General features: G+C 58.4%; 1 protein-coding gene across 1 annotated transcript in view; it reads right to left on the reverse strand.

Moving 5' to 3' along the window:
* The window catches only part of HK2 (hexokinase 2), a 29,395-nt gene extending 11,634 nt beyond the window's left edge, over window positions 1-17,761 (reverse strand). Inside the window, exons 1-5 of the mRNA XM_017837285.1 lie at window positions 17,624-17,761; window positions 8,988-9,150; window positions 2,541-2,689; window positions 2,172-2,291; window positions 33-128 (exon numbers count right to left, since the gene is read on the reverse strand). Of these exons, the coding sequence (XP_017692774.1) occupies window positions 33-128; window positions 2,172-2,291; window positions 2,541-2,689; window positions 8,988-9,150; window positions 17,624-17,686 (591 nt within the window). The 5' untranslated portion in view covers window positions 17,687-17,761. The remainder of the gene's footprint in view (window positions 1-32; window positions 129-2,171; window positions 2,292-2,540; window positions 2,690-8,987; window positions 9,151-17,623) is intronic.
* Between the last annotated feature and the right edge of the window lie 153 nt (window positions 17,762-17,914).

Raw genomic sequence — 17,914 nt, forward strand, 5'->3', positions numbered from 1 at the left:
CCAGGAGGTGACACACCTGCCCAGCCTCTTACCCCTCTTTTCTTGATGGACTTGCGCAGCATCGACACCACGTCCTTGCCCTCCACGCTGCTGCACTTGAACCCCTTTGTCCACGTCACGAGGATGCTCTGGGGGGAACAGCCAGAGGGAAGGCTCAGAGTGAGACCCCCACCCTGTGGGGCTGCCAGAACAAGGGACATGGGGCCCTGCGGGGGAGCCCCCCGTTATCAGCTCCCCGGCTGCGCCATCAGCCCCATTTCCGTGTCAGATAAGGTTTATGGCCATGAGATAACACAAGACCTGCTTGTTGCTCCCCGGCAGGAGGGAAAGTGGTTCCTGTGACCAGGTTTTATGGAACCCTGGGGCAAAACATGTTCACAAGTCCATGGATTGCTCCTTGACCCACCCCTGAGGGGTGGGGGGCTTGGAATGCTCCTTGACCTATCCCTGCAGGGTAGGGGGCTCGCAGCCCCCATAACCAGAGGCACCAGGTTTGTCTCCACTGCAGCCACCTGGCTGGGGGCTGAGCTGAGCCTTGGGGGGAGGAAAAGGACTCGGCTGCATTCGGAATCTTCAACACTCCGGGCACAGGGCCCTCGGCGAGGCTGACACCATCCTGCCTCAGAGATGGGGAAACCGCAGCACGGAGAGACCCAGCCCAGGCAAGGTCAGGGGGACAGGCACTTCCTCCCGCAGCTTCTTTATTTTAATTTCCCTTTTTACAGCCCCCGTGTCTACTGGGAGGAAAGTGTTAATCCTCCTCTCCCTCACTGCCCCTGCAGAGTGGCTCAGGCACAGCAGCCTTGCCCCACGGCAGCTCCCGGGGAGGACGTGCCGGATGGCCGGCACTCCATGGAGCCGCTCTCTTTCCATCCCGCTGCAGAGCCGGGTGAGATAAGGGCAAGGAAAGCATCCCCCTCCCTCCCCGCCACGAGCCAGAGCCCCGCCAGGCGGTGGGTGGCAGGGAAGGGGCCACGTGCCTCGCTGGGCTCCGGGATGTGGAGTCTCCCAGCGAGGTCACCGCGGCTGAGCGGAGCTGACAGCGCCCGGAGGGACCCCCCTCCCGCCGCCTGCACGGGGGGATGTGGTGCTCAGCACGTCTGGGTGCACTGGGCTGCTGGAGCTCGGGCTGCAGCCCGGGGAAAGCTGATTTCCGTGGAGGAATCCCATGGAAACATCATATCCCAGACCCCCACAATTCCGGGAGCGCATCCCTCGCTCCGCCGGCACCGAGCTCTGCTGGCACACACGGTGACCCTGGGAACTGCTCATCACAGGGACCCTGTCAGAGCTCACTGACATGAAAACCCCTCAAGATAAATGAGGTAAAGTCCAGAAAATTCAGAAATCCAGAAGACTCTGGGGAGACCACAGAGCCCCTTCCAGTGCCTAAAGGGGCTCCAAGAGAGCCGAGAGGGACTTGGGACAAGAGGGACTTGGGACAAGGGCCTGGAGTGACAGGACAAGAGACTGGTTTCACACTGACAGAGGGTGGGACAGATGGGATACTGGGAAGGAATTTCTGGCTGGGGGGATGGGGAGGCCCTGACACAGGGCCCAGAGAAGCTGTGGCTGCCCCATCCCTGGAAGTGTCCAAGGCCAGGTTGGACAGGGCTTGGAGCAACCTGGGCTAGTGGAAGGTGTCCCTGCCCATGGCAGGGTGTGGCACTGGATGGGCTTTAAGGTCCCTTCCATCCCAAGCCATTCCATGATCCTATGAAAACCTGGCCAAGACGTGTCTAAAACAGGAGACCCACCACTGCTCACTCTCATCAAGCAGCTTTAAAAAAAACAACCTGGCACCTATCCTTAAAAAATATTGATGTTCCTTTTAACAGGGGTTTTATGGTGTGTTTGGAGATGAGAAGCAACAGAATTATTGGGAAGTGACACCAAGCACTGAACCCCTGGAGGAATGTTCCCTCCTCTCTGTCCCTGACCGTGCAGCCACAGAGGCATTCCACCAGCAAAAATATTCATAACAAAGAAGGGGCAGTGCTGTTCTTAACCCTCCTTCACCCAGAGCTTGGGAATGGCTTCGAATGAGAGATGTGGCCCTTCAGGAAAGGTCGCATGACCCAAAATCAATGAGACTAATCAAAAGCCTGAGCTAAATTGTTGTGGGACCCCCAGCGAGAGCTCAGCCCATCCCACCACAGTCCCTCGCCCACCTCATCCAGCTTGGTCTGGTGACACGGGAAGGAGAAGGTGAACCCAAGGGGGAGTTTCTTGTCTTTGATGTTCAGCTTGTCCAGGAAGTTGGCCAAACACTCGGTGATGTGGTCAAAAAGCTGGAAAAAGGGTAAAGAGTGAGACCTGCCAGGGCTGCCCACGCCCAGGGGATGAGTCGGAGCTGTGCCCACACCCCTGCCCGCCCTCACCCATCCCCACACCGGCGTCAGGAATTCTTGTTCCTGGCACAGGATCCACTGGGCTCCTGCTGGACCAGGCGGGGGGGATGCCCAGCCCTGCTCCCGCCCCAGGACACATCCAGGGGTGCCGGGGTGACCCCGGGGGTGGGTGAGGGAGGGGGGGCCCACCTGCACCCCACTGCCACGCATGAGCTCCTCGGGGATGGCGTAGATCTGGTTCTCCATCTCCACCTTCTGCAGCCCGTTGTCCGACACCTTCACCCGCAGCACACGGAAGTTGGTGCCACCGAGGTCCAGTGCCAGGAAATCCCCGTCCTCTGCGGGACCAGGACAAGGGAAACCAGTGAGCTTGGAGGGTCCTCGCCCTGCCAGAGTCCCAGGGTAACCAGCCACCTCCCAGGTATGAGGATATGGTCTGATTTTTAAATATATTTCTCTATTTTAATCATTATTATAGTGTTTGGTATTTTATCAGAGCTGTGGCCTGACCCTCCTCTGCACCCCTGACACACCCACAGCTGATGGGGGATCAAGGCACTGCCGCTGAGCTGGATATGGATGTCCTGGGGAGGATAAATCCAACCAGCACCACCCAGAAACCCAACAGTGATCTCAGGGAAGAGGAGCTCCAGCCTCAGGCTCCATAAGGAAGAAGGCAGCAGAGCCATTGCTGACCCTACTGATGCTTGGTGGAAGCTCCTAAACCTCCCTCCCAAGGGGTTAAACCCTGTGAGCAGTTGTGGAAACACCAGAGCTTGGCTAAACTTTTCATATCTGGGAATGCCCATCCTGTTGAGGCTCAGCTGGCGCAGCCCAGGCCAAAGCTCCCTGCCCTGCCCCAGGAATCCCACGCACTCCCAGCACCACGGGAAGGTGGAAGCAGGAAACCAGGGAGGGAGAAACTCCCAAAGACCTTCGGGGGCTCATTGCTGCCTTCCCGGGGGGAGCTGGAACGCAGCTCCTCCGAGGGGAGCCCCAAGGGCGAGCCCGGGGTCTCCCCTCCTGTTTGTTTTCAAGGCAGCTCACTGGGCTGGGGACTCGGGCTGCGAGAAAAGCGCCCAGCTGGCTGTTTTAGTGGGGAGAGGGCCGGGGAAAGCCCTCTATCAGCACTGTCGGAGTCCTGAATGCATTAAATGTGCTGTGCTGGCTCCCCCGGGCCGATCCCGGCGCCCGGGGGCCGCTTTGTGCCGGCCGGGGCTGCTACAAAGGGGCCACAGTTGGGACAAAACCCGGGGGTTATTAGTATGCACACGCCAGCGGGGCCGCCGGCATCTCCAGTGACTCCAGCTGAAAAGGCAGCTCCGGGGCTCCAGCGGGCCTGGCGCCTTTCCTGGGGTCACCTCCGAGGGCTCGGGGTGAGGGAACGGGGCACGGGACCCACCGGGAGCCGGAGCAGCTTTAGAGAGGCGGAAAAGGGCCATGGAAAGCTGCCCCTGGAGCTCCGAGGAGAGGAGGAATGAGAGGGCTCAGGGGTCACAGGCAGCTTCAGCAGGGTCAGAGCTGGGGATGGAGAGCGTGGAGGACGGGGGAGCACTGATGGGTCAGCACTGCACCCCAAGGGGGAACAGAACAACAAGGAATCAGAATAACATCCCAGAGGGGTTAGAACATCACCCAGGGGTTCAGTGCATCACCCCAGGGAGGCCAGTGCAGCACCCAGGGGGTCAGCCCATCACATATCCCCAGGGTGACACAGGGCAGTGGGGGCCCAGCTCTTGGTGACACCAGCCCGTGCCCAGCCCCCAGCACAGCCCAGGTCACACCCCAGAATGGGCTGGCCAATGGAATAAGGAGGTGCCAAGGCTATCACACCATTATCTTAATAAGAGCTGAAGTCCAGCGAGTCCCTGCAGAGGTTCTGGCCAAGCTTCAGTTATCTCTGGGGCCCCGCAGCCCCTGCAGGAGCCAATAACCCCAGACCACTCCAAACCTGGACCCTGTCAGAGCTTTGCAGCTCCTCCCTCCTCAGCCAACACCCCTGACACAGCTCTGAGAGGCAGTGTGGCCAGAATTTGGGGCTGGAGGAGGACATGGGGCCATGGGAGCACCGAGCTCCTGCGCTGGGGCAGCCAGACCCTGCACACCCCTTCCTCCTCCTCCCCTTGACCCTTTGCAGGGATGAGGTTTAAACCAGTTTGGCAGCTCCTTTCACAGCCTGTCTGCCAGCCACAGGGCATTTGTGGCCACGGTGGCTCTTCACACAAAAAACACACCAGGAAAACCTTGGAGAAGCTCCTGGCTGTCCCACTGTCCTTGGTGAGGCCACCACAGGGACCCCCCTCAGCCATGGGTGGGCAGAGCTGGATGTGATGTCTGGCTGGGCACCACTGGCATCGTGTCCTGCCCCACACACAGGTCACGCTGTGCTCCTGCTCCCCTTGCCATTGGCACTGATCCTGCTCTGCTCATTGGCAGAGCATGGAAAGCACCTCAGGGGGCTGATAAATATGCCAGGGATAAGGGCACTGGAGCCAAGAGGGTCACAGATTGCTCAGCTCCTTGGAGATATTGCAGGGAACCCAGAAGGCTCACCAAAAAAGGGCTAAGGAGCCTGGGTGGGACCATCCCGCCCTCCTGCCCAGCCCTCACACACTCGGTGCTTCAGCCAAGCCACACGAGGGGCTCGTGGCCCCTGGAGCCGTGTGGGACCAGCTCTGCCCTCACTGCGGGACCCACACACCACCCCCCATCCCCCTCACACTGCTCAGCACCCACCAGAGGGGCACGAGCAGCCTGGTGGCAAGGGATGAGGTCAGGGGGTGTGTTCCCAGGTGGATCAGCTTTGCAGGAGGGAAGAGGCGGCAAAATCTCCCTTGGAAGAGCAGCAGCCATGCAGCTGAGGGATGGGCTCCATGACCAGCACCAGGTCCCCGTCAGGCTCCCATGGCCCCTGATAAGGTATCAGAGGTGGTGCTGAGCCCACAAACCAAACAGGGAGGGCAAACATGGAGCCCTGATTCCAGGGGCTGCTTGCTCCTGGCAAACCACCCAAGGCTGAAAGCTGAGTGCCTCAGAACCCCTGGGGCAGAGGAGGTGGCCAGGGGAGAGGAGCTGCATGTGTGGGATCATGTCCCAGCACCTCAGAGATTGGTCACCCCAGAACCCCCACCCCCAGTGGAACCACAACCTCCCAATGACTGCAGTTCCACTGTGGAGGAACCCTTGGTCAAACTGGGGAAATAAAAATTAAGAGGAAGAGAAAAAGTTGGAGCAGGTCCAGGCTCTGCTGCCCAGGGGAGATGCAGGAGAAGGTTGAGGCATCGACCTCAGCACTTCCCACTGCCACCCCTCAGCAGCCCTACCCTCCTGCCAGATAGTTCATGGAATCATGGAAGGGATTTTAAAGACCAGCCAGTTCCACCACCTTGCTCTTCCACTGTCCCAGGTTGCTCCAAGCCCCATCCAACCTGGCCTTGGACACTTCTAGGGATGAGGCAGCCACAGCCTCCTTGGGAAAGCTTGCTGGGAATTCAGTAAATCCCCAACCATGAGACTTTGGGCATAAAAACAGTGGTTTTTTTTCCAAGGCTTTCAAGCCCATGGGCCAGAGGAGCTGGTTTGCCTGCAGAGGCAGCTGGCTATCAGCAGGAGCTGAGCCCACTGGCCAAGGGAAAGGTGCTGCCAAGAACAGCCACCCTTCAGATTTCCAGGGATTAGACTCCCAAATCCTGCAGCATCCTCCTGAAACCTCCAGGCTGGGGTTATCAGCTGCTGGGGCTTAACAGGGGATGCACCACAAGAGCCTTGTGTCAACACCAGCGTGGAGGAGGAAACGTGGCGACACCAGCAAAGCCTGGAAAAACCAGGAATGGAGCAGGGAGGAAGGTGGTGGTTGCCCTGAGCAGGGAGAGCCCTCGGGAGAGGTACTGGGGATCCAAGGAGAAGGTTATTTAGGATATGCTTCCCCACCACCTCAGTGCCAGCACGGCACGGCGACATTCCAGTGGGTGCCGGAGCCCAGCAAAGCAAGAGAAGTTGTTACTGGGAGAGTTTCTGCTTCCAAAGCAGAATTCCCCCCTCTTATCACATGCCATGGGAACAGGGAAGCCTCCAAGAGCTGGGAGCCAGGGCTGTGTTTTGGCTTAACCTGCAGATGTGACCTTGTATTTCCATAAGCGCCTCTCATCCGCCTGGATCCCGCTGTGGGATCTGGCTGTGCCTTCCAGGGGGTGGAATCCCACAGCAGAGATATGGGGGCTGCAGCAGGAGGCAGGGAAGGACAGGGATGTTTGGTGGGAGGATGGTGAGGAGCCCCATGGCACTGGCATTTAGGAGCAGGCCTGGAGCAGAGGAAAAGCCTGTCCTGGAAGTGAGAGCAGCTGCTGGCACCTGGAGCAGGTGGGAGCAGGACTTGGTGCCCAGCCCAAGTCAGACTTTGCCCAGGAGCTTTGAAAAAAAGGGAAGAAGGAAGGACACAGCCTTGGACGTTGAGCTCCTCCTGAGCCACACCATCTGTGCCAGGGATTTGGCACGTGTGCCACCTTCCAGCCTCCCCTCCGAAACCCAAGAGCAGCTGGTGCTGCTCACAGCCTGGATCCAGCTGGAGCTGGACAGGGAACTCCAGCTCTTGGCTCCAGAACCCTCCCATTTCCCAGCCCCCCTGGGCAGCTGCAGCTCCGTGACTGCCCCAGCACCCCTCTGGAGTGACATTTTCCATGCTGCCATTCCCCCTTCTCCCTGCCCCGGGTGAGAAATGTCAGCTGGGGCACTGATGCAGGGCAGGATGCCAAGGACCTGTCCCAGAGGGGCACGGGGAGGGATTGCTCCTTTCCCAGCACGGTCAGGGTGCTGGGAGCACTGGCACACCCTCCACCAGCACCCAGCACCTTCAGCTGCTCCAGTTCCCGTGCCCAGGGGCGGCTCCTGGCCATCCCTGTAATTACAAATATTCTCCAACATTTAAATAGATTGGAATCTCGATCCTGGGGCAGGGAGCCAGGTCCAGCTCCTGGGTGTAGGTGCACGGAGGGGGCCGAGCACAGGGGATGCTCTGGGTGCCCAGATGCTTCAGGGATTAAAGGGGCTCACAAGGAAGGTGGAGATAGACTTTTAGCAGGGGGTGTAGAGAACAAGGGGGAACAGTTTTAAACTAAAAAAGGTGGGATTTAGATGGGATATTGGGAAGAAATTCTTCTCTGTGAGAGTGGGGAGGCCCTGGCACAGGGTACCCAGAGAAGCTGTGGCTGCCCCATCCCTGGAGAGTCCAAGGCCATGCTGGGCAGGGCTTGGAGCAACCTGGGCTCGTGGAAGGTGTCCCTGTCCTTAGCAGGGGGTGGAATGAGATGGTCTCTAAGGTCTCTTCCCACCCAAACCATTCCATGATATGTCTTCACAGGGACACAGGAGATGCTACCACTCACCCCAGACCTCACTGAGACATTACCAGCAAACACCCAACACTGCCCAGTGATCCAGAGACCTTCCTGACAGGAGGGGGGAGCCAGGGGGGGTCGGGATCTGCTTCCAGGAAACAAGGGACAGGAGGAGAGGGAACTGCCTCAAGCTGTGCCAGGGGAGGTTTAAGTTGGATATCGGGGAAAGTTTCTGCAAGGAAAGGGTTGTCCAGCCCTGGCACAGCTGCTCAGGGCAGGGGTGGAGTGCCCATCCCTCATGGATTTAACAGCCATGCGGGACATGGGTTAGTGCTGGCCTAGGTAGCACTGGGGGAATGGTTGGATTTGATGACCTTAGAGGGCTTTTGCAACCATTCCATGAGTCTGTGATTCTGTGATTTCACAACTCTACCACTTCTGTCCTTGCCTCCAGAGAGCAGCCATGAGTTTTTTTGGCTCGGTCCCTCTTTGTCCACCTCTCCTGCTGGTGACCAGCAGCCTCTGCCCCTGTGGTTTCACAGACCCCCCTGGAGGTGCCGACACTGGAGCAACCCCAGCTCGGAGCAACTCCATCCAACAGAACTGACCATCCCAGGGCCTCTTCCTGGACTGCTGCCATCCCAGATGTGGAGCCAGGGCAGCTCCAGCTGCTGAGGGCTCCGTCCCTCCTTCCCTTCAGCAGCCAGGAGCACTCCACTAGCTGGGAGCACTTGGTGGGTCCTGGGTGTGTTGGTGGGCAAGGGGTAATGCTGCAGGGATGGAGACCAGCTCCTCCCCAGAACACCAAGTAGGGAAAGGCAATAAGGAACTTCCCCTCTGGATGCCAGAAGAGGTAGTTTTTTGGGCTGAGAGGGACAAGCTGGGTATGTGGCTGTCCAGAGCGTGCCTCAGGCACGGGAAGTGGGCAGAAAGGCCCATTGTGAGGAGCCTGCAGAGCCCCTGCTCCTGCCGGCCCCAGTGGCTCTCAGACAGCGCTGGCAGCGCTGCCGCCTCACTGCTCATGAAATCTGATGAGCCGGACCCGTGACTGTCTCTGTCCTGCCAGCAAGGGCATGCCAGGGCAGCTTCCCACCCTCCCTCCTGCCAGCGGGAACTGGGAGCCCCTCCAGTGCCAGCAGAGGGGGAATGAGGCCTGTCCCCACGCTCAGCCAGAGCAGGAGGAAGCCCCCAGGACCAGCAGCGAAGGTGGCCGTGGTGCCATCCCTGTTTGGGCAGTGCCATGAGGATGAGTGGTCCCCACCTTCCCTCTGCTCTCCCAGGAGCATCTCCCCTCCCACGGTACCTGTCCCGTCCGGGGTGGACCTGACGAAGGTGGGCAGCATCTTCACGGAGGCAGTGGGGTTGGTCTCTGCTCCCAGCCCCTTCTCCATCTCCTTCTCGAAACGTTGGGACACCTCCAGGAGGGTCTCATCGGAGAGCCGCATGTGGTACAGGTACTTGTCAACCTGAAAGGGGGATATAAAGCCCAAAGGTCAGGTGGGGACTTGGGCACAGGGGCACAACCTCCAGGACGTGCTCAGGGCAGTGGCCAGCCCCTCTCCTGGGGGTGACACAAGGAGCAGGACGGGAGTAGGTCGTGACCCATCCCAGGGAGCAGGACATGGCACCAGTGGCACATCACCGACACAGCACTGCTGAAACAGCTCATCCCAGGAATCACCCACCACCGCTCCTGCACCTCCCCCCAGCCATCCAGGGCTGCTCTCCAAGGAGCTGCCTCCCTTCCCAGACCGCTTGGGAATGCCAAACCCCGAGTTGCACCTGATGCTCCACAGCATCTTCCCACTCAGTCACCCACAGACACCCAAACAGGTTGCTACAGAAGCAGGAATTCAAACTCAGGAGTGAGTCAGGAGGTCAGGGATGGAGGTTTTCAGGTGTGGAGCCCTTCCCACGCCACGGCACCAACACGCCTTGACCTTGACCCCCGGGGAGGAATCCACTGCCCCGTCATTTCTCTGCTGCTGAGGTCACCCCAAGAGCCAAGAGCTACTCAACCCCCTTGAGCAAACCACGCTGGTGTGACACAAGTGGGTGCTGGTGTGACACAAGTGGGTGCCACGGCCAGAGAGGCAAGAAATCCACCCCCTGCTCCTGGAAATCGTTATACCCTTGAGCTGGGGATATGGAGAAGCCCAGCTCCTTCCATAAATGGCATCTGCATCCTGCCTTCCCCAAGAAAGGCATGGAAAGATTCCTCCCTGGCCCTGACCGTGCATGTCCGTGAGGCCGGGCCGGAGCAGGGAACGGGAGAGGCGGACACTGCCCGCTCCCAAACGATGCCCTGCTTCAATTAGCTTCACTTAAAATTAATTAAAGGGCAGCTGCAAGCCCTGAGAAGTCAAGAGGAAAACTCCACCCCGCGCGCTCACCTGTCTGCAGGCACGTACGGCGGGTCAGCGGAAGCGGGCTCGGGCTGTGCTTTATGGGGCTGCGCTGGAGGAAATGGGCATTTTGTGGGCAACTAATTGCACCCACCCAGCGTGACCTCACTCAGGGACCCCAGGCTGCACAACACAGCCCTGCTGTGGTTTGGGCTGCCTGTGTTTCAGGCCCAGGGTGCTCCAGCGCATCCCTTTTTTCCCCACCCCCAGCTCTGTTGGAAATCTGGGAGCTGAGATCCCAGTGGCAAGGTCAGGGGATGGAGGGAGGTCAGGGGATGGAGGGAGGCCCAGCCCAGCACATTCCAGGAGAGATGCTTCATCTCCAGGGCAGCAGCATCCTCACTGTTGTGATGGGCAAAACCTCCTCCTCCTCACTTCTCCTGGTATTTTCAGCTCTTTCCCAGCAACTGGGAGCTGGGAGACCAGGCAGGCAGGAGGGAAAGGCCAAGAAGAAGGAAACCTGGAGGTTTCCCAGTACCAGCTGTTTACCAGCCTCTCCTTATCCACCCCAGCAGCAGGAAAGTCAAACACTCCTCCCTCCTCTCCTATTTGCTTTCACCTGCTGAAAATTCCCTGCCGTGTACAAAGGCTCTGGTTACTGGCACCAGTAACCTCCAGTTAACTGGTTAACTGGTCACTCTTTCCCTGCTGCCCCAGCTCACCTCCACTCTCTCCTTTCTTCTCCCAGCTCCAGGAGCTGGAGCCCACTTCTGTGCCAGCCCCAGGGTAGGAAACATCCCCCTGAGCTGCACCAAGGGTTACCCAAGGGTTATCCCGGGGGTTATCCCAACACCATCAACCCAGGAGAGACAGTCCAACTCCATTTCTTAGGGGTGAGCTGGAGAGAGAGAGTTATGCTGGGAGAGAGATCATTATCCCAGGAGATATAGACAGTGTTATCCCAGCTCATGGAGACCTTCCCCAAAGTCCTCAGGAGCCACTGACCTGCCCTCGGCACAGAAAGGACCCCAACCAGCCTCATCCCTGCCCAGCAGCCTCTGATGCTCGGGGGGTCCTGGTGGCACCACTGGGAGTGGGGATGGGGTCCCACTGAGGGTCCCCATCCCAGCAGTGGGGTCCCAGTGAGGTGTCCCCATCACAGGGGTGGGTTCCCAGAGGGGTGTCCCCATCCTGATGGAGGGGTCCCAACGAGGTATCCCCATCCCAGCAGTTGGCTACCACACCACAGACTTCAGCCCTGCCCAAACTGGTGTTTCTCCCCCATCTATCACCCTGCTGCTTTTCCCCCTGCCATGGAAGGTCTCATCCCAGGGAAGTTGGGAGCTTTGGGAGCTCAGGTGCTCCTCAGCAGTGAAGATGCTGCAGTACACAACCCACCACCCCCAAATCACAGCACAGGGACACCACCCAGAGGTTTCACCTCCTTCCCCCAGGACAGGCACCGCTCGGCACGTCCCCCATGTCCTCCAGGCTCCAGTGTACCTAGAATAACCTCAGTGTGAGGAACAGGATGACCTTTCTCTAATCTCCAAAGCCCTCTAAGACCTGGATCATCTTCTCCCAACGTAGACATTGCCCCACTTGGCAGTTAAGGCAGGTCAGGACACCCTGCAGGATGGCTTCTTCCCCAGTGAGACCACCTTGGGCTGGGCCTGGCCCCCACCAAGGAGGAGCCATGGCCACCGTCATTCCCAAAGATTCCCAGCCCCATGTTCCGCTTTGTTATTCCAAGCACCCCTCAAATTGTTGCAAAGACAGGATAAAACAGGGGGAGTTCAGCCTGCAGCACCAGAGCCCCAGCACCTTTCAAGACAAAAACACCCTCTCAGTCGTTTATTGTTTTTGAAGCTCATGGAACAGTTTGGGTTGGATTGCCAACTCCAAACAAATAAAGTCACTAGGTTAGGATCCAGGACAGGGCAGTTGAATTTCTGGAAAGCTTTCAGCCTGACTAATACTGTTTCCTGAAGGAAATCTAAACAAACTGAAGGCAGAGGGAAGGGATGGAGGCTGGGAAGTGCCGGGCGTGCTCCAGCCCAGGACATTGTGTTGAAGCACCAGATCACGGAGTTGCTGCGACTGTAACGAGCTCGATGCCACCTTTTGGGAGCAAAACCCAGCGAATCCCCATCTCCTGGCTCAGGGCTGTCTCCAAGGCTCAGCTCATTTCCAGGCCAGATGCTGGAGAAGTCGCCCGTCCCAGCTGCACAGACACCCTGGGAAAGGTCTGCCTGTCTCGCGGCTGAAGAAACCTTGAGTTGCCCAATTTTTGTTGCTGTGTGAGCTGAGCCGAGCCAAGCTGAGCTTAAAGCAACCCAACAATCAGCTTTGGCTTTGCAAACTCACAGCTCTGGTAGCAGCACCGTGGCTGGATGGTATTTTACACCTCAAGACTCCTCTTAATCAGGTGCCGGACCCCAAGGGGTCTGTGCTGTGGAAATATTAATCAGTCTGTGAATAACTTAATTCCAATTCAATGCCACTATCAATGGAAAAGAGCAGGCAGTGTTCAGCCTGGAGAAGGGAAGACTCGGGGGAGACCTTAGAGCATCTTCCTGTGTCTAAAGAGGCTCCAAGAGAGCTGAGAGGGACTTGGGACAAGGGCCTGGAGTGACAGGACAAGAGACAATGGCTTCGCACTGACAAAGGGTGGGATAGATGGGATATTGGGAAGGAATTCCTGGCTGGAGGGTGGGGAGGCCCTGGCACAGGTTGCCCAGAGAAGCTGTGGCTGCCCCATCCCTGGAAGTGTCCAAGGCCAGGTTGGACGGGGCTCTGAGCAACCTGGGGATAGTGGAAGGTGTCCCTGCCCATGGCAGGGGGTGGCACTGGAGGGGCTTCAAGGTTTCTTCCAACCCAAACCATTCCATGAGTCTCTAAGTTCCTTGGTTTACTAGTTGTTTACCTCACGTGGGTGCCGGGGGGGGGCTAGGGGGGCTCGGGGGGAGCCGGGGCAGGATTGCTGTGGGTGATGATGGAAACTGCGGCGTGACGGCGCTTCCGGCACTGCGCAACCGCTTCCTGCCCGGCCAATGTCCCCAGGAGGGGAAGAGCCCTGGAGGTTTGTTCTCATGCAATAAGGTCTCTGGTACATCTTTCCCGTTAATGATCCCAGGCTCCGGGAAGGGGAAGCTGCTTGCTTTTAGTTTTAATTTTGCTCTGAGTCCTTTCCCAAAGCCACGTGCCTGCCGAGAGCCGGAGCACGTGTGTCCAGCCCCGGCATGTCCCCGCTGGGTTTGTCAGCTGGATGTGCCTCACAAGCAGTGTCTTAAGCAAAAGCAGAACACTGGGAGAAGTTGGCTGTTTTATGGACTGAATTCTTTTCCTTTTTGGCAACAAAGCCAAACATTTGTCATGTGTGAGAACAATGGAGTGGTGTTCAAGTTTGGAGAAGGCTGGAGAACCTCAAACCCACAGTGTGTGCTGTCAACCCTCCCTCCAGGGAAATTTTTCCTGGGAGTTATCTTTTCTTTAAACCACTTCCCTCCCTGTCACAGTTTTTAACTTAAAACATGCTGCTTTGCAGGAACCCCTGAAGTTTTAGGGAATGCTGACTCCCTCCGTGCTTCTCTCAGCAGGGGATGCTGTGTGAGCACCAGATGTGCTCCCATCCCACCTGGATCTGCGGCTGGATGTGGTGAATTCTGGGAAACCGAGGCAGAGGGAGCAGCAGAGGCTGCAGGGCGAAGGCGTCCAGCACCGGGCAGGGTTTGTTCCCTGCCCCAGGACAGACCCTGTGCCACGTCCTCAGTCCCTGCCCTCCGCACACCAGGGCTGCCCATCCCTGCCCCGGATTTCCCACTCCAGGTGACTCAGCGCAGGGAACTGGCTCGTCCCCTTCCCCAGGTTCCCGTGGGTGACACAGGGGTGATGTTGGGCTGCATCCACCCTCCCCCAGCCCTGACCCCGGTGGCACCCACGTCCTTCGGCTCCTCCGCGCCGAATCCAGCCCCACGTGCCCTCCCCACCAGGGCCGAGCCTCGGATGACACACGCCGGGAGTCATCTCGAGCTGAGTGAGTCAGATGTTTCCTGCTCGGCCGGTTCCTCCCCATCCTCACCCTCACCCCCGGGCCGGCAGCTGAATCCCTGCCGGAGGAGGAGCCGGGCACCCCCGGCGAGGAAGTCACGCGGTGGAGCATCCACCGACCCGCTCTCGGTGACCCCACTGCTCCACAACCCCACAAAAACCCAGCTGAACCAGGAAAACACTCTGGTTTCCTGCTCTGGACTTGGAGACATCCAACTGCTCCTGGCCCTCGAGGCACCTCCCTGCCCACACGTCCTGCTCCTCCCCTGTTTTAAACCCCGGAGGTCTCCAGGGCAGGGATCAGAGCAGCATTCTGCTCGGATGCTGGATGGGAAGGCCTTGCTGGGGCCAAGAATCCCCCTTTGGTTGCTGGGAGCATCCCACTGTGGAGGGAAAACTGAGGCTGGGCAGTTCTGGTGAGGGAGGGAGGAGCGAGGGGACACCAGGCAACTTCCCAAAGGTGTGAAGTCCTGACACCGACCTTGGCAGCCTTAAGGGAAGCTGTTAAGTTGGTTTTCCAGGAATTTCCCATAGGTGCCTCTCCCACAGCCACAGAGGCAGCCAGGGAGGAATCAGCTGGATAAAACTAATCCCTTGGCAAGGAAAAATAAAATTTAAAAAAAACAACAACAAACAAAAAAAAACCAAAAACAAAACAAGGAAAACCTGCCCCTGCTTGGAAACGGCCACAAATCCGGGAAAATTAACCCCATTGCCAGTGTTTCCCTCTTTTGAAGGAGGGATGAGGAATAGGAGACGCTCGACTCCCACTCCTGTCGCATGACAGGATGAGGTTGAGGGACCAGGAAGCCCAGCGTGAGCCGGCACATCCCAAGGGAACGCGGTTCGGCGGCGGCAAACTTTCAAGACGGGATCTCAAAGGACGCTGCTGAGGTTAATTAAAGTTTGCACAATCCCTTGGGGGTTAGATAAGTCCAGACAACCCACTTTCCAGCCAGGAAAAGGGCAGGAGGTGTTGGGGATGTAGGTAACATCCCCCCAGGGTGGGCAGGGGAGCAGGTAAAGCTGCTCCGTGGCAAGAACGGGAAGAAAAATCCTATTTTTGAGGCTCTTTTCAAGGTCTTGAGGTGGACACAAATCACAGATGTTGGAAAAGGCACTTTCTTCCCCCAGTCGAGCCCCTTTTTTGCCTGATCCAAAGGGAAAACACATCCTAGGCTACCACCCGCAATTTTTTTCCCAAATATAGTCTCAAATCCTGGGTTTCATAAAAAGACCCAACCAAATAAATCGCAGCTTTCCAAGAATTTCAGCCCCTACAACTCCCCGTGCTGGGGAACCCCCACCTTGCCTGGGGAGATTTATAAACCAGGAATACTTTGTATGTCCCTGGTGGAAGCAGTCAGGTTGGACAGCTGGCTGCTCCCCCCTCTGCCCTCTCCCTGAGCCGAGCTGAGCTCCCTGCTCCCTCCCAGCTTTGCCTCACCGGGAGGATTCACAGGAATTTGTTTAAAAATATCCCAGAGAAATCCAGTTGTGGAGGCGGTTGGGAGGGCAGCGCTGTCTCCCACAGCATCCCGAGCTCACGCCGGCAGCTCCTGGATGTTTTTTTCCTCCCTCCCATCTCAACAACCGCGTTTTTTGGAGCTCGGAGGGAAGTGAAGCTGGTCCCCCAGGCTCTGCACACCCTTTTCTCGCTGGGTAACGAAGCCGAATTCCTTCGTCCGAGCCTTCCCTCTCCATTATTCCCAGCTCCCGATAAGGAAGGCGTGAGCAGCCCGGAGCCGGGCTCTGCCGCTGGCCTATTTCTGCCGTCGGGTTACACAATCCCTTCCCGTGGATTTGGCTGTTGCACAACCCCGGGGCCACTGGCGAGCAGAGGGAGAAGCCGAGCCCATATTTCCTTAAGGATAGTTTTGCACTGGGAAGTTTTCCCTGCACTTTGTTTAGGTTGGGGTTGGTTTTTTTTAAATGTTCTGCCTTGTTTTCCTTCCTATTTAGCACCCGCGAAGGGCCAACGTGGCGAGTTTCACTTCCCCGGTGGCGTCTCCAGGGTTATCCGAGGGCTCTCTAAGCATTTTCCTCTTCTTTTTTATGGCAACATTTGCAAATCCCGACCCCCTCACACTCAGATCAGCAAATCCTGACCACTTCCCGACCTCAGGGATCGCAGCCGAAGCCCTCTCTGCCCTATTCCCAGATGTCCCAAATGCCGGTGGAGCCCTGCGGGAAGAGCCTGAGCCTCAGCACACTCTCCCATCCAGCTTTTTTTTTCCAGGAATAATTTATTAAGCCTAGCCTAAGCGCTGTCCTGGCCAGACAAAGGCCGGCTACCCCGGGAGCCATGGGAGAGCAGGAACACTTGCTCTTTTCCAGCGCCTGAGCTCGGGAATTGGGGTGACGAACACCCCGTGAACTCTCCGTGCATCCCAACGGGACGCTGCCACTCGGGGTTGCGGTCTGGGAACAGGCTCGGGGAGTTCGGGTCCCCAAAATTAAGGGTTCAAGACCCCGAGATGAAGGGATGGGGAGGCAGGAAGAGGTTTTCCGTCGCTGTCAGTGCAGGGATGGGGGGCACACACGCGGTGCGGCGCGGGGGGCACAGCGCGGGCGAGGGGACCCGAGGTACCAACGCCACCGACGGGCTCGTGCCCCGGACTGACCCCGCTCGCCGCGGGGGCCTCGGCTCGGAGCTCGGCACGGGGCGGAGCGGGGGCAGCGGCTCCGGGGATGCTCCGCGGCCGCTCCGCGCGGGCGGGAAGCGGCGACACGTGCTGCGAGCGGCGGCCGCGGGGGTCGCGGCTCCGGCGGGGGAGAGGCACGGAGATCCCCCCCTTCTCCTCCTCCTCCTCCTCCTCTTCCTCCTCCTCCTCCTGCTCTCCCCCTCCTCCCCCTGCGCCCGCCCGGCCACGCGGGGTCCCGCAGCCGAGCACGTACCGCACGCGGCCCCGGCCGGGCAGCGCCGGGGCCTCCGCCCGCCCCCCCGGCCCGCTGCGCCCCGGTTCCCCTTCGCTCCCGGGCCCCCGTGCCTCCTCTTCCCCTTTTTAATGCTTTTGTCTTTTTTCCCTTTATCCTTTTTTCTTTTTTTTTTTCCCGTTTACTTTTTAAATAAACTTTTTCCCTCCTCCTTTTCCCTCCTTTTACTCTTTTCCTCTCCTTTTTCCCTTTTCCCCTTTTTTCTTCTTTTCTCCCACCTTTCCCCTCCTTTCTTTTCTTTTTTTTTTTAACTTTTCCCCCCCTCCTTTCGCCTTCATTCTTTTTCCTCTTCCCCTTTTTTCCCTTCTCCCTTTTTTCCCCCCTTCCCTTTTCCTTTTCTCTTTTCCCTTTTCACCCCCCTCCACCTCTTTCCCTCCTTCCTTTTTTTTAACAACTTTTCCCTACCCTTTTTTCAACTTTTCTTTTTTTTCTTTCCCCCTCTCTCCCCCTTTCTCCCTTTTTTCCCCTCTTTCCCTTCTCCTCCCTTTTCACTTTCCACTTTTCCCTTTTCACCTTTCGCCCCTCTCCATTTTTTCCCTCGCTTTTCCCCCCCTCTCCATCCTCACCCCCCCCTTTAGCTCCCCGCCTCGCCCCGCGCCCCGCTCACCTTCTGCGCCTGGTCATGGTTGAGCTCGGTGAAGAAGTAGGCGAGGAGGTGGGATGCGATCATGGCGGGCGCGGAGGGTGCGGAGCGGAGGTGCGGAGCGGCCGCGCGCTCCCCGCGCCAATGGGGCTCATTGAGGAGCTTCCCCGGCCCACGAGTGACGCGCGGCCGCCGAGAGCCCCCATTGGCGGGGCCCGAGGGTGTGAGCGCGGGGGCGGGGCCGGGGGGGCACTGGGGGAGCACCGGGGGGTGAGCTGGGGTGTACTGGGGGGTGAGCTGGGGTGTACTGGGGGG

The sequence above is a fragment of the Lepidothrix coronata genome, unplaced genomic scaffold, assembly GCF_001604755.1.
Source record: "Lepidothrix coronata isolate B3197 unplaced genomic scaffold, Lepidothrix_coronata-1.0 Scaffold301, whole genome shotgun sequence".
NCBI lineage: Eukaryota > Metazoa > Chordata > Aves > Passeriformes > Pipridae > Lepidothrix > Lepidothrix coronata.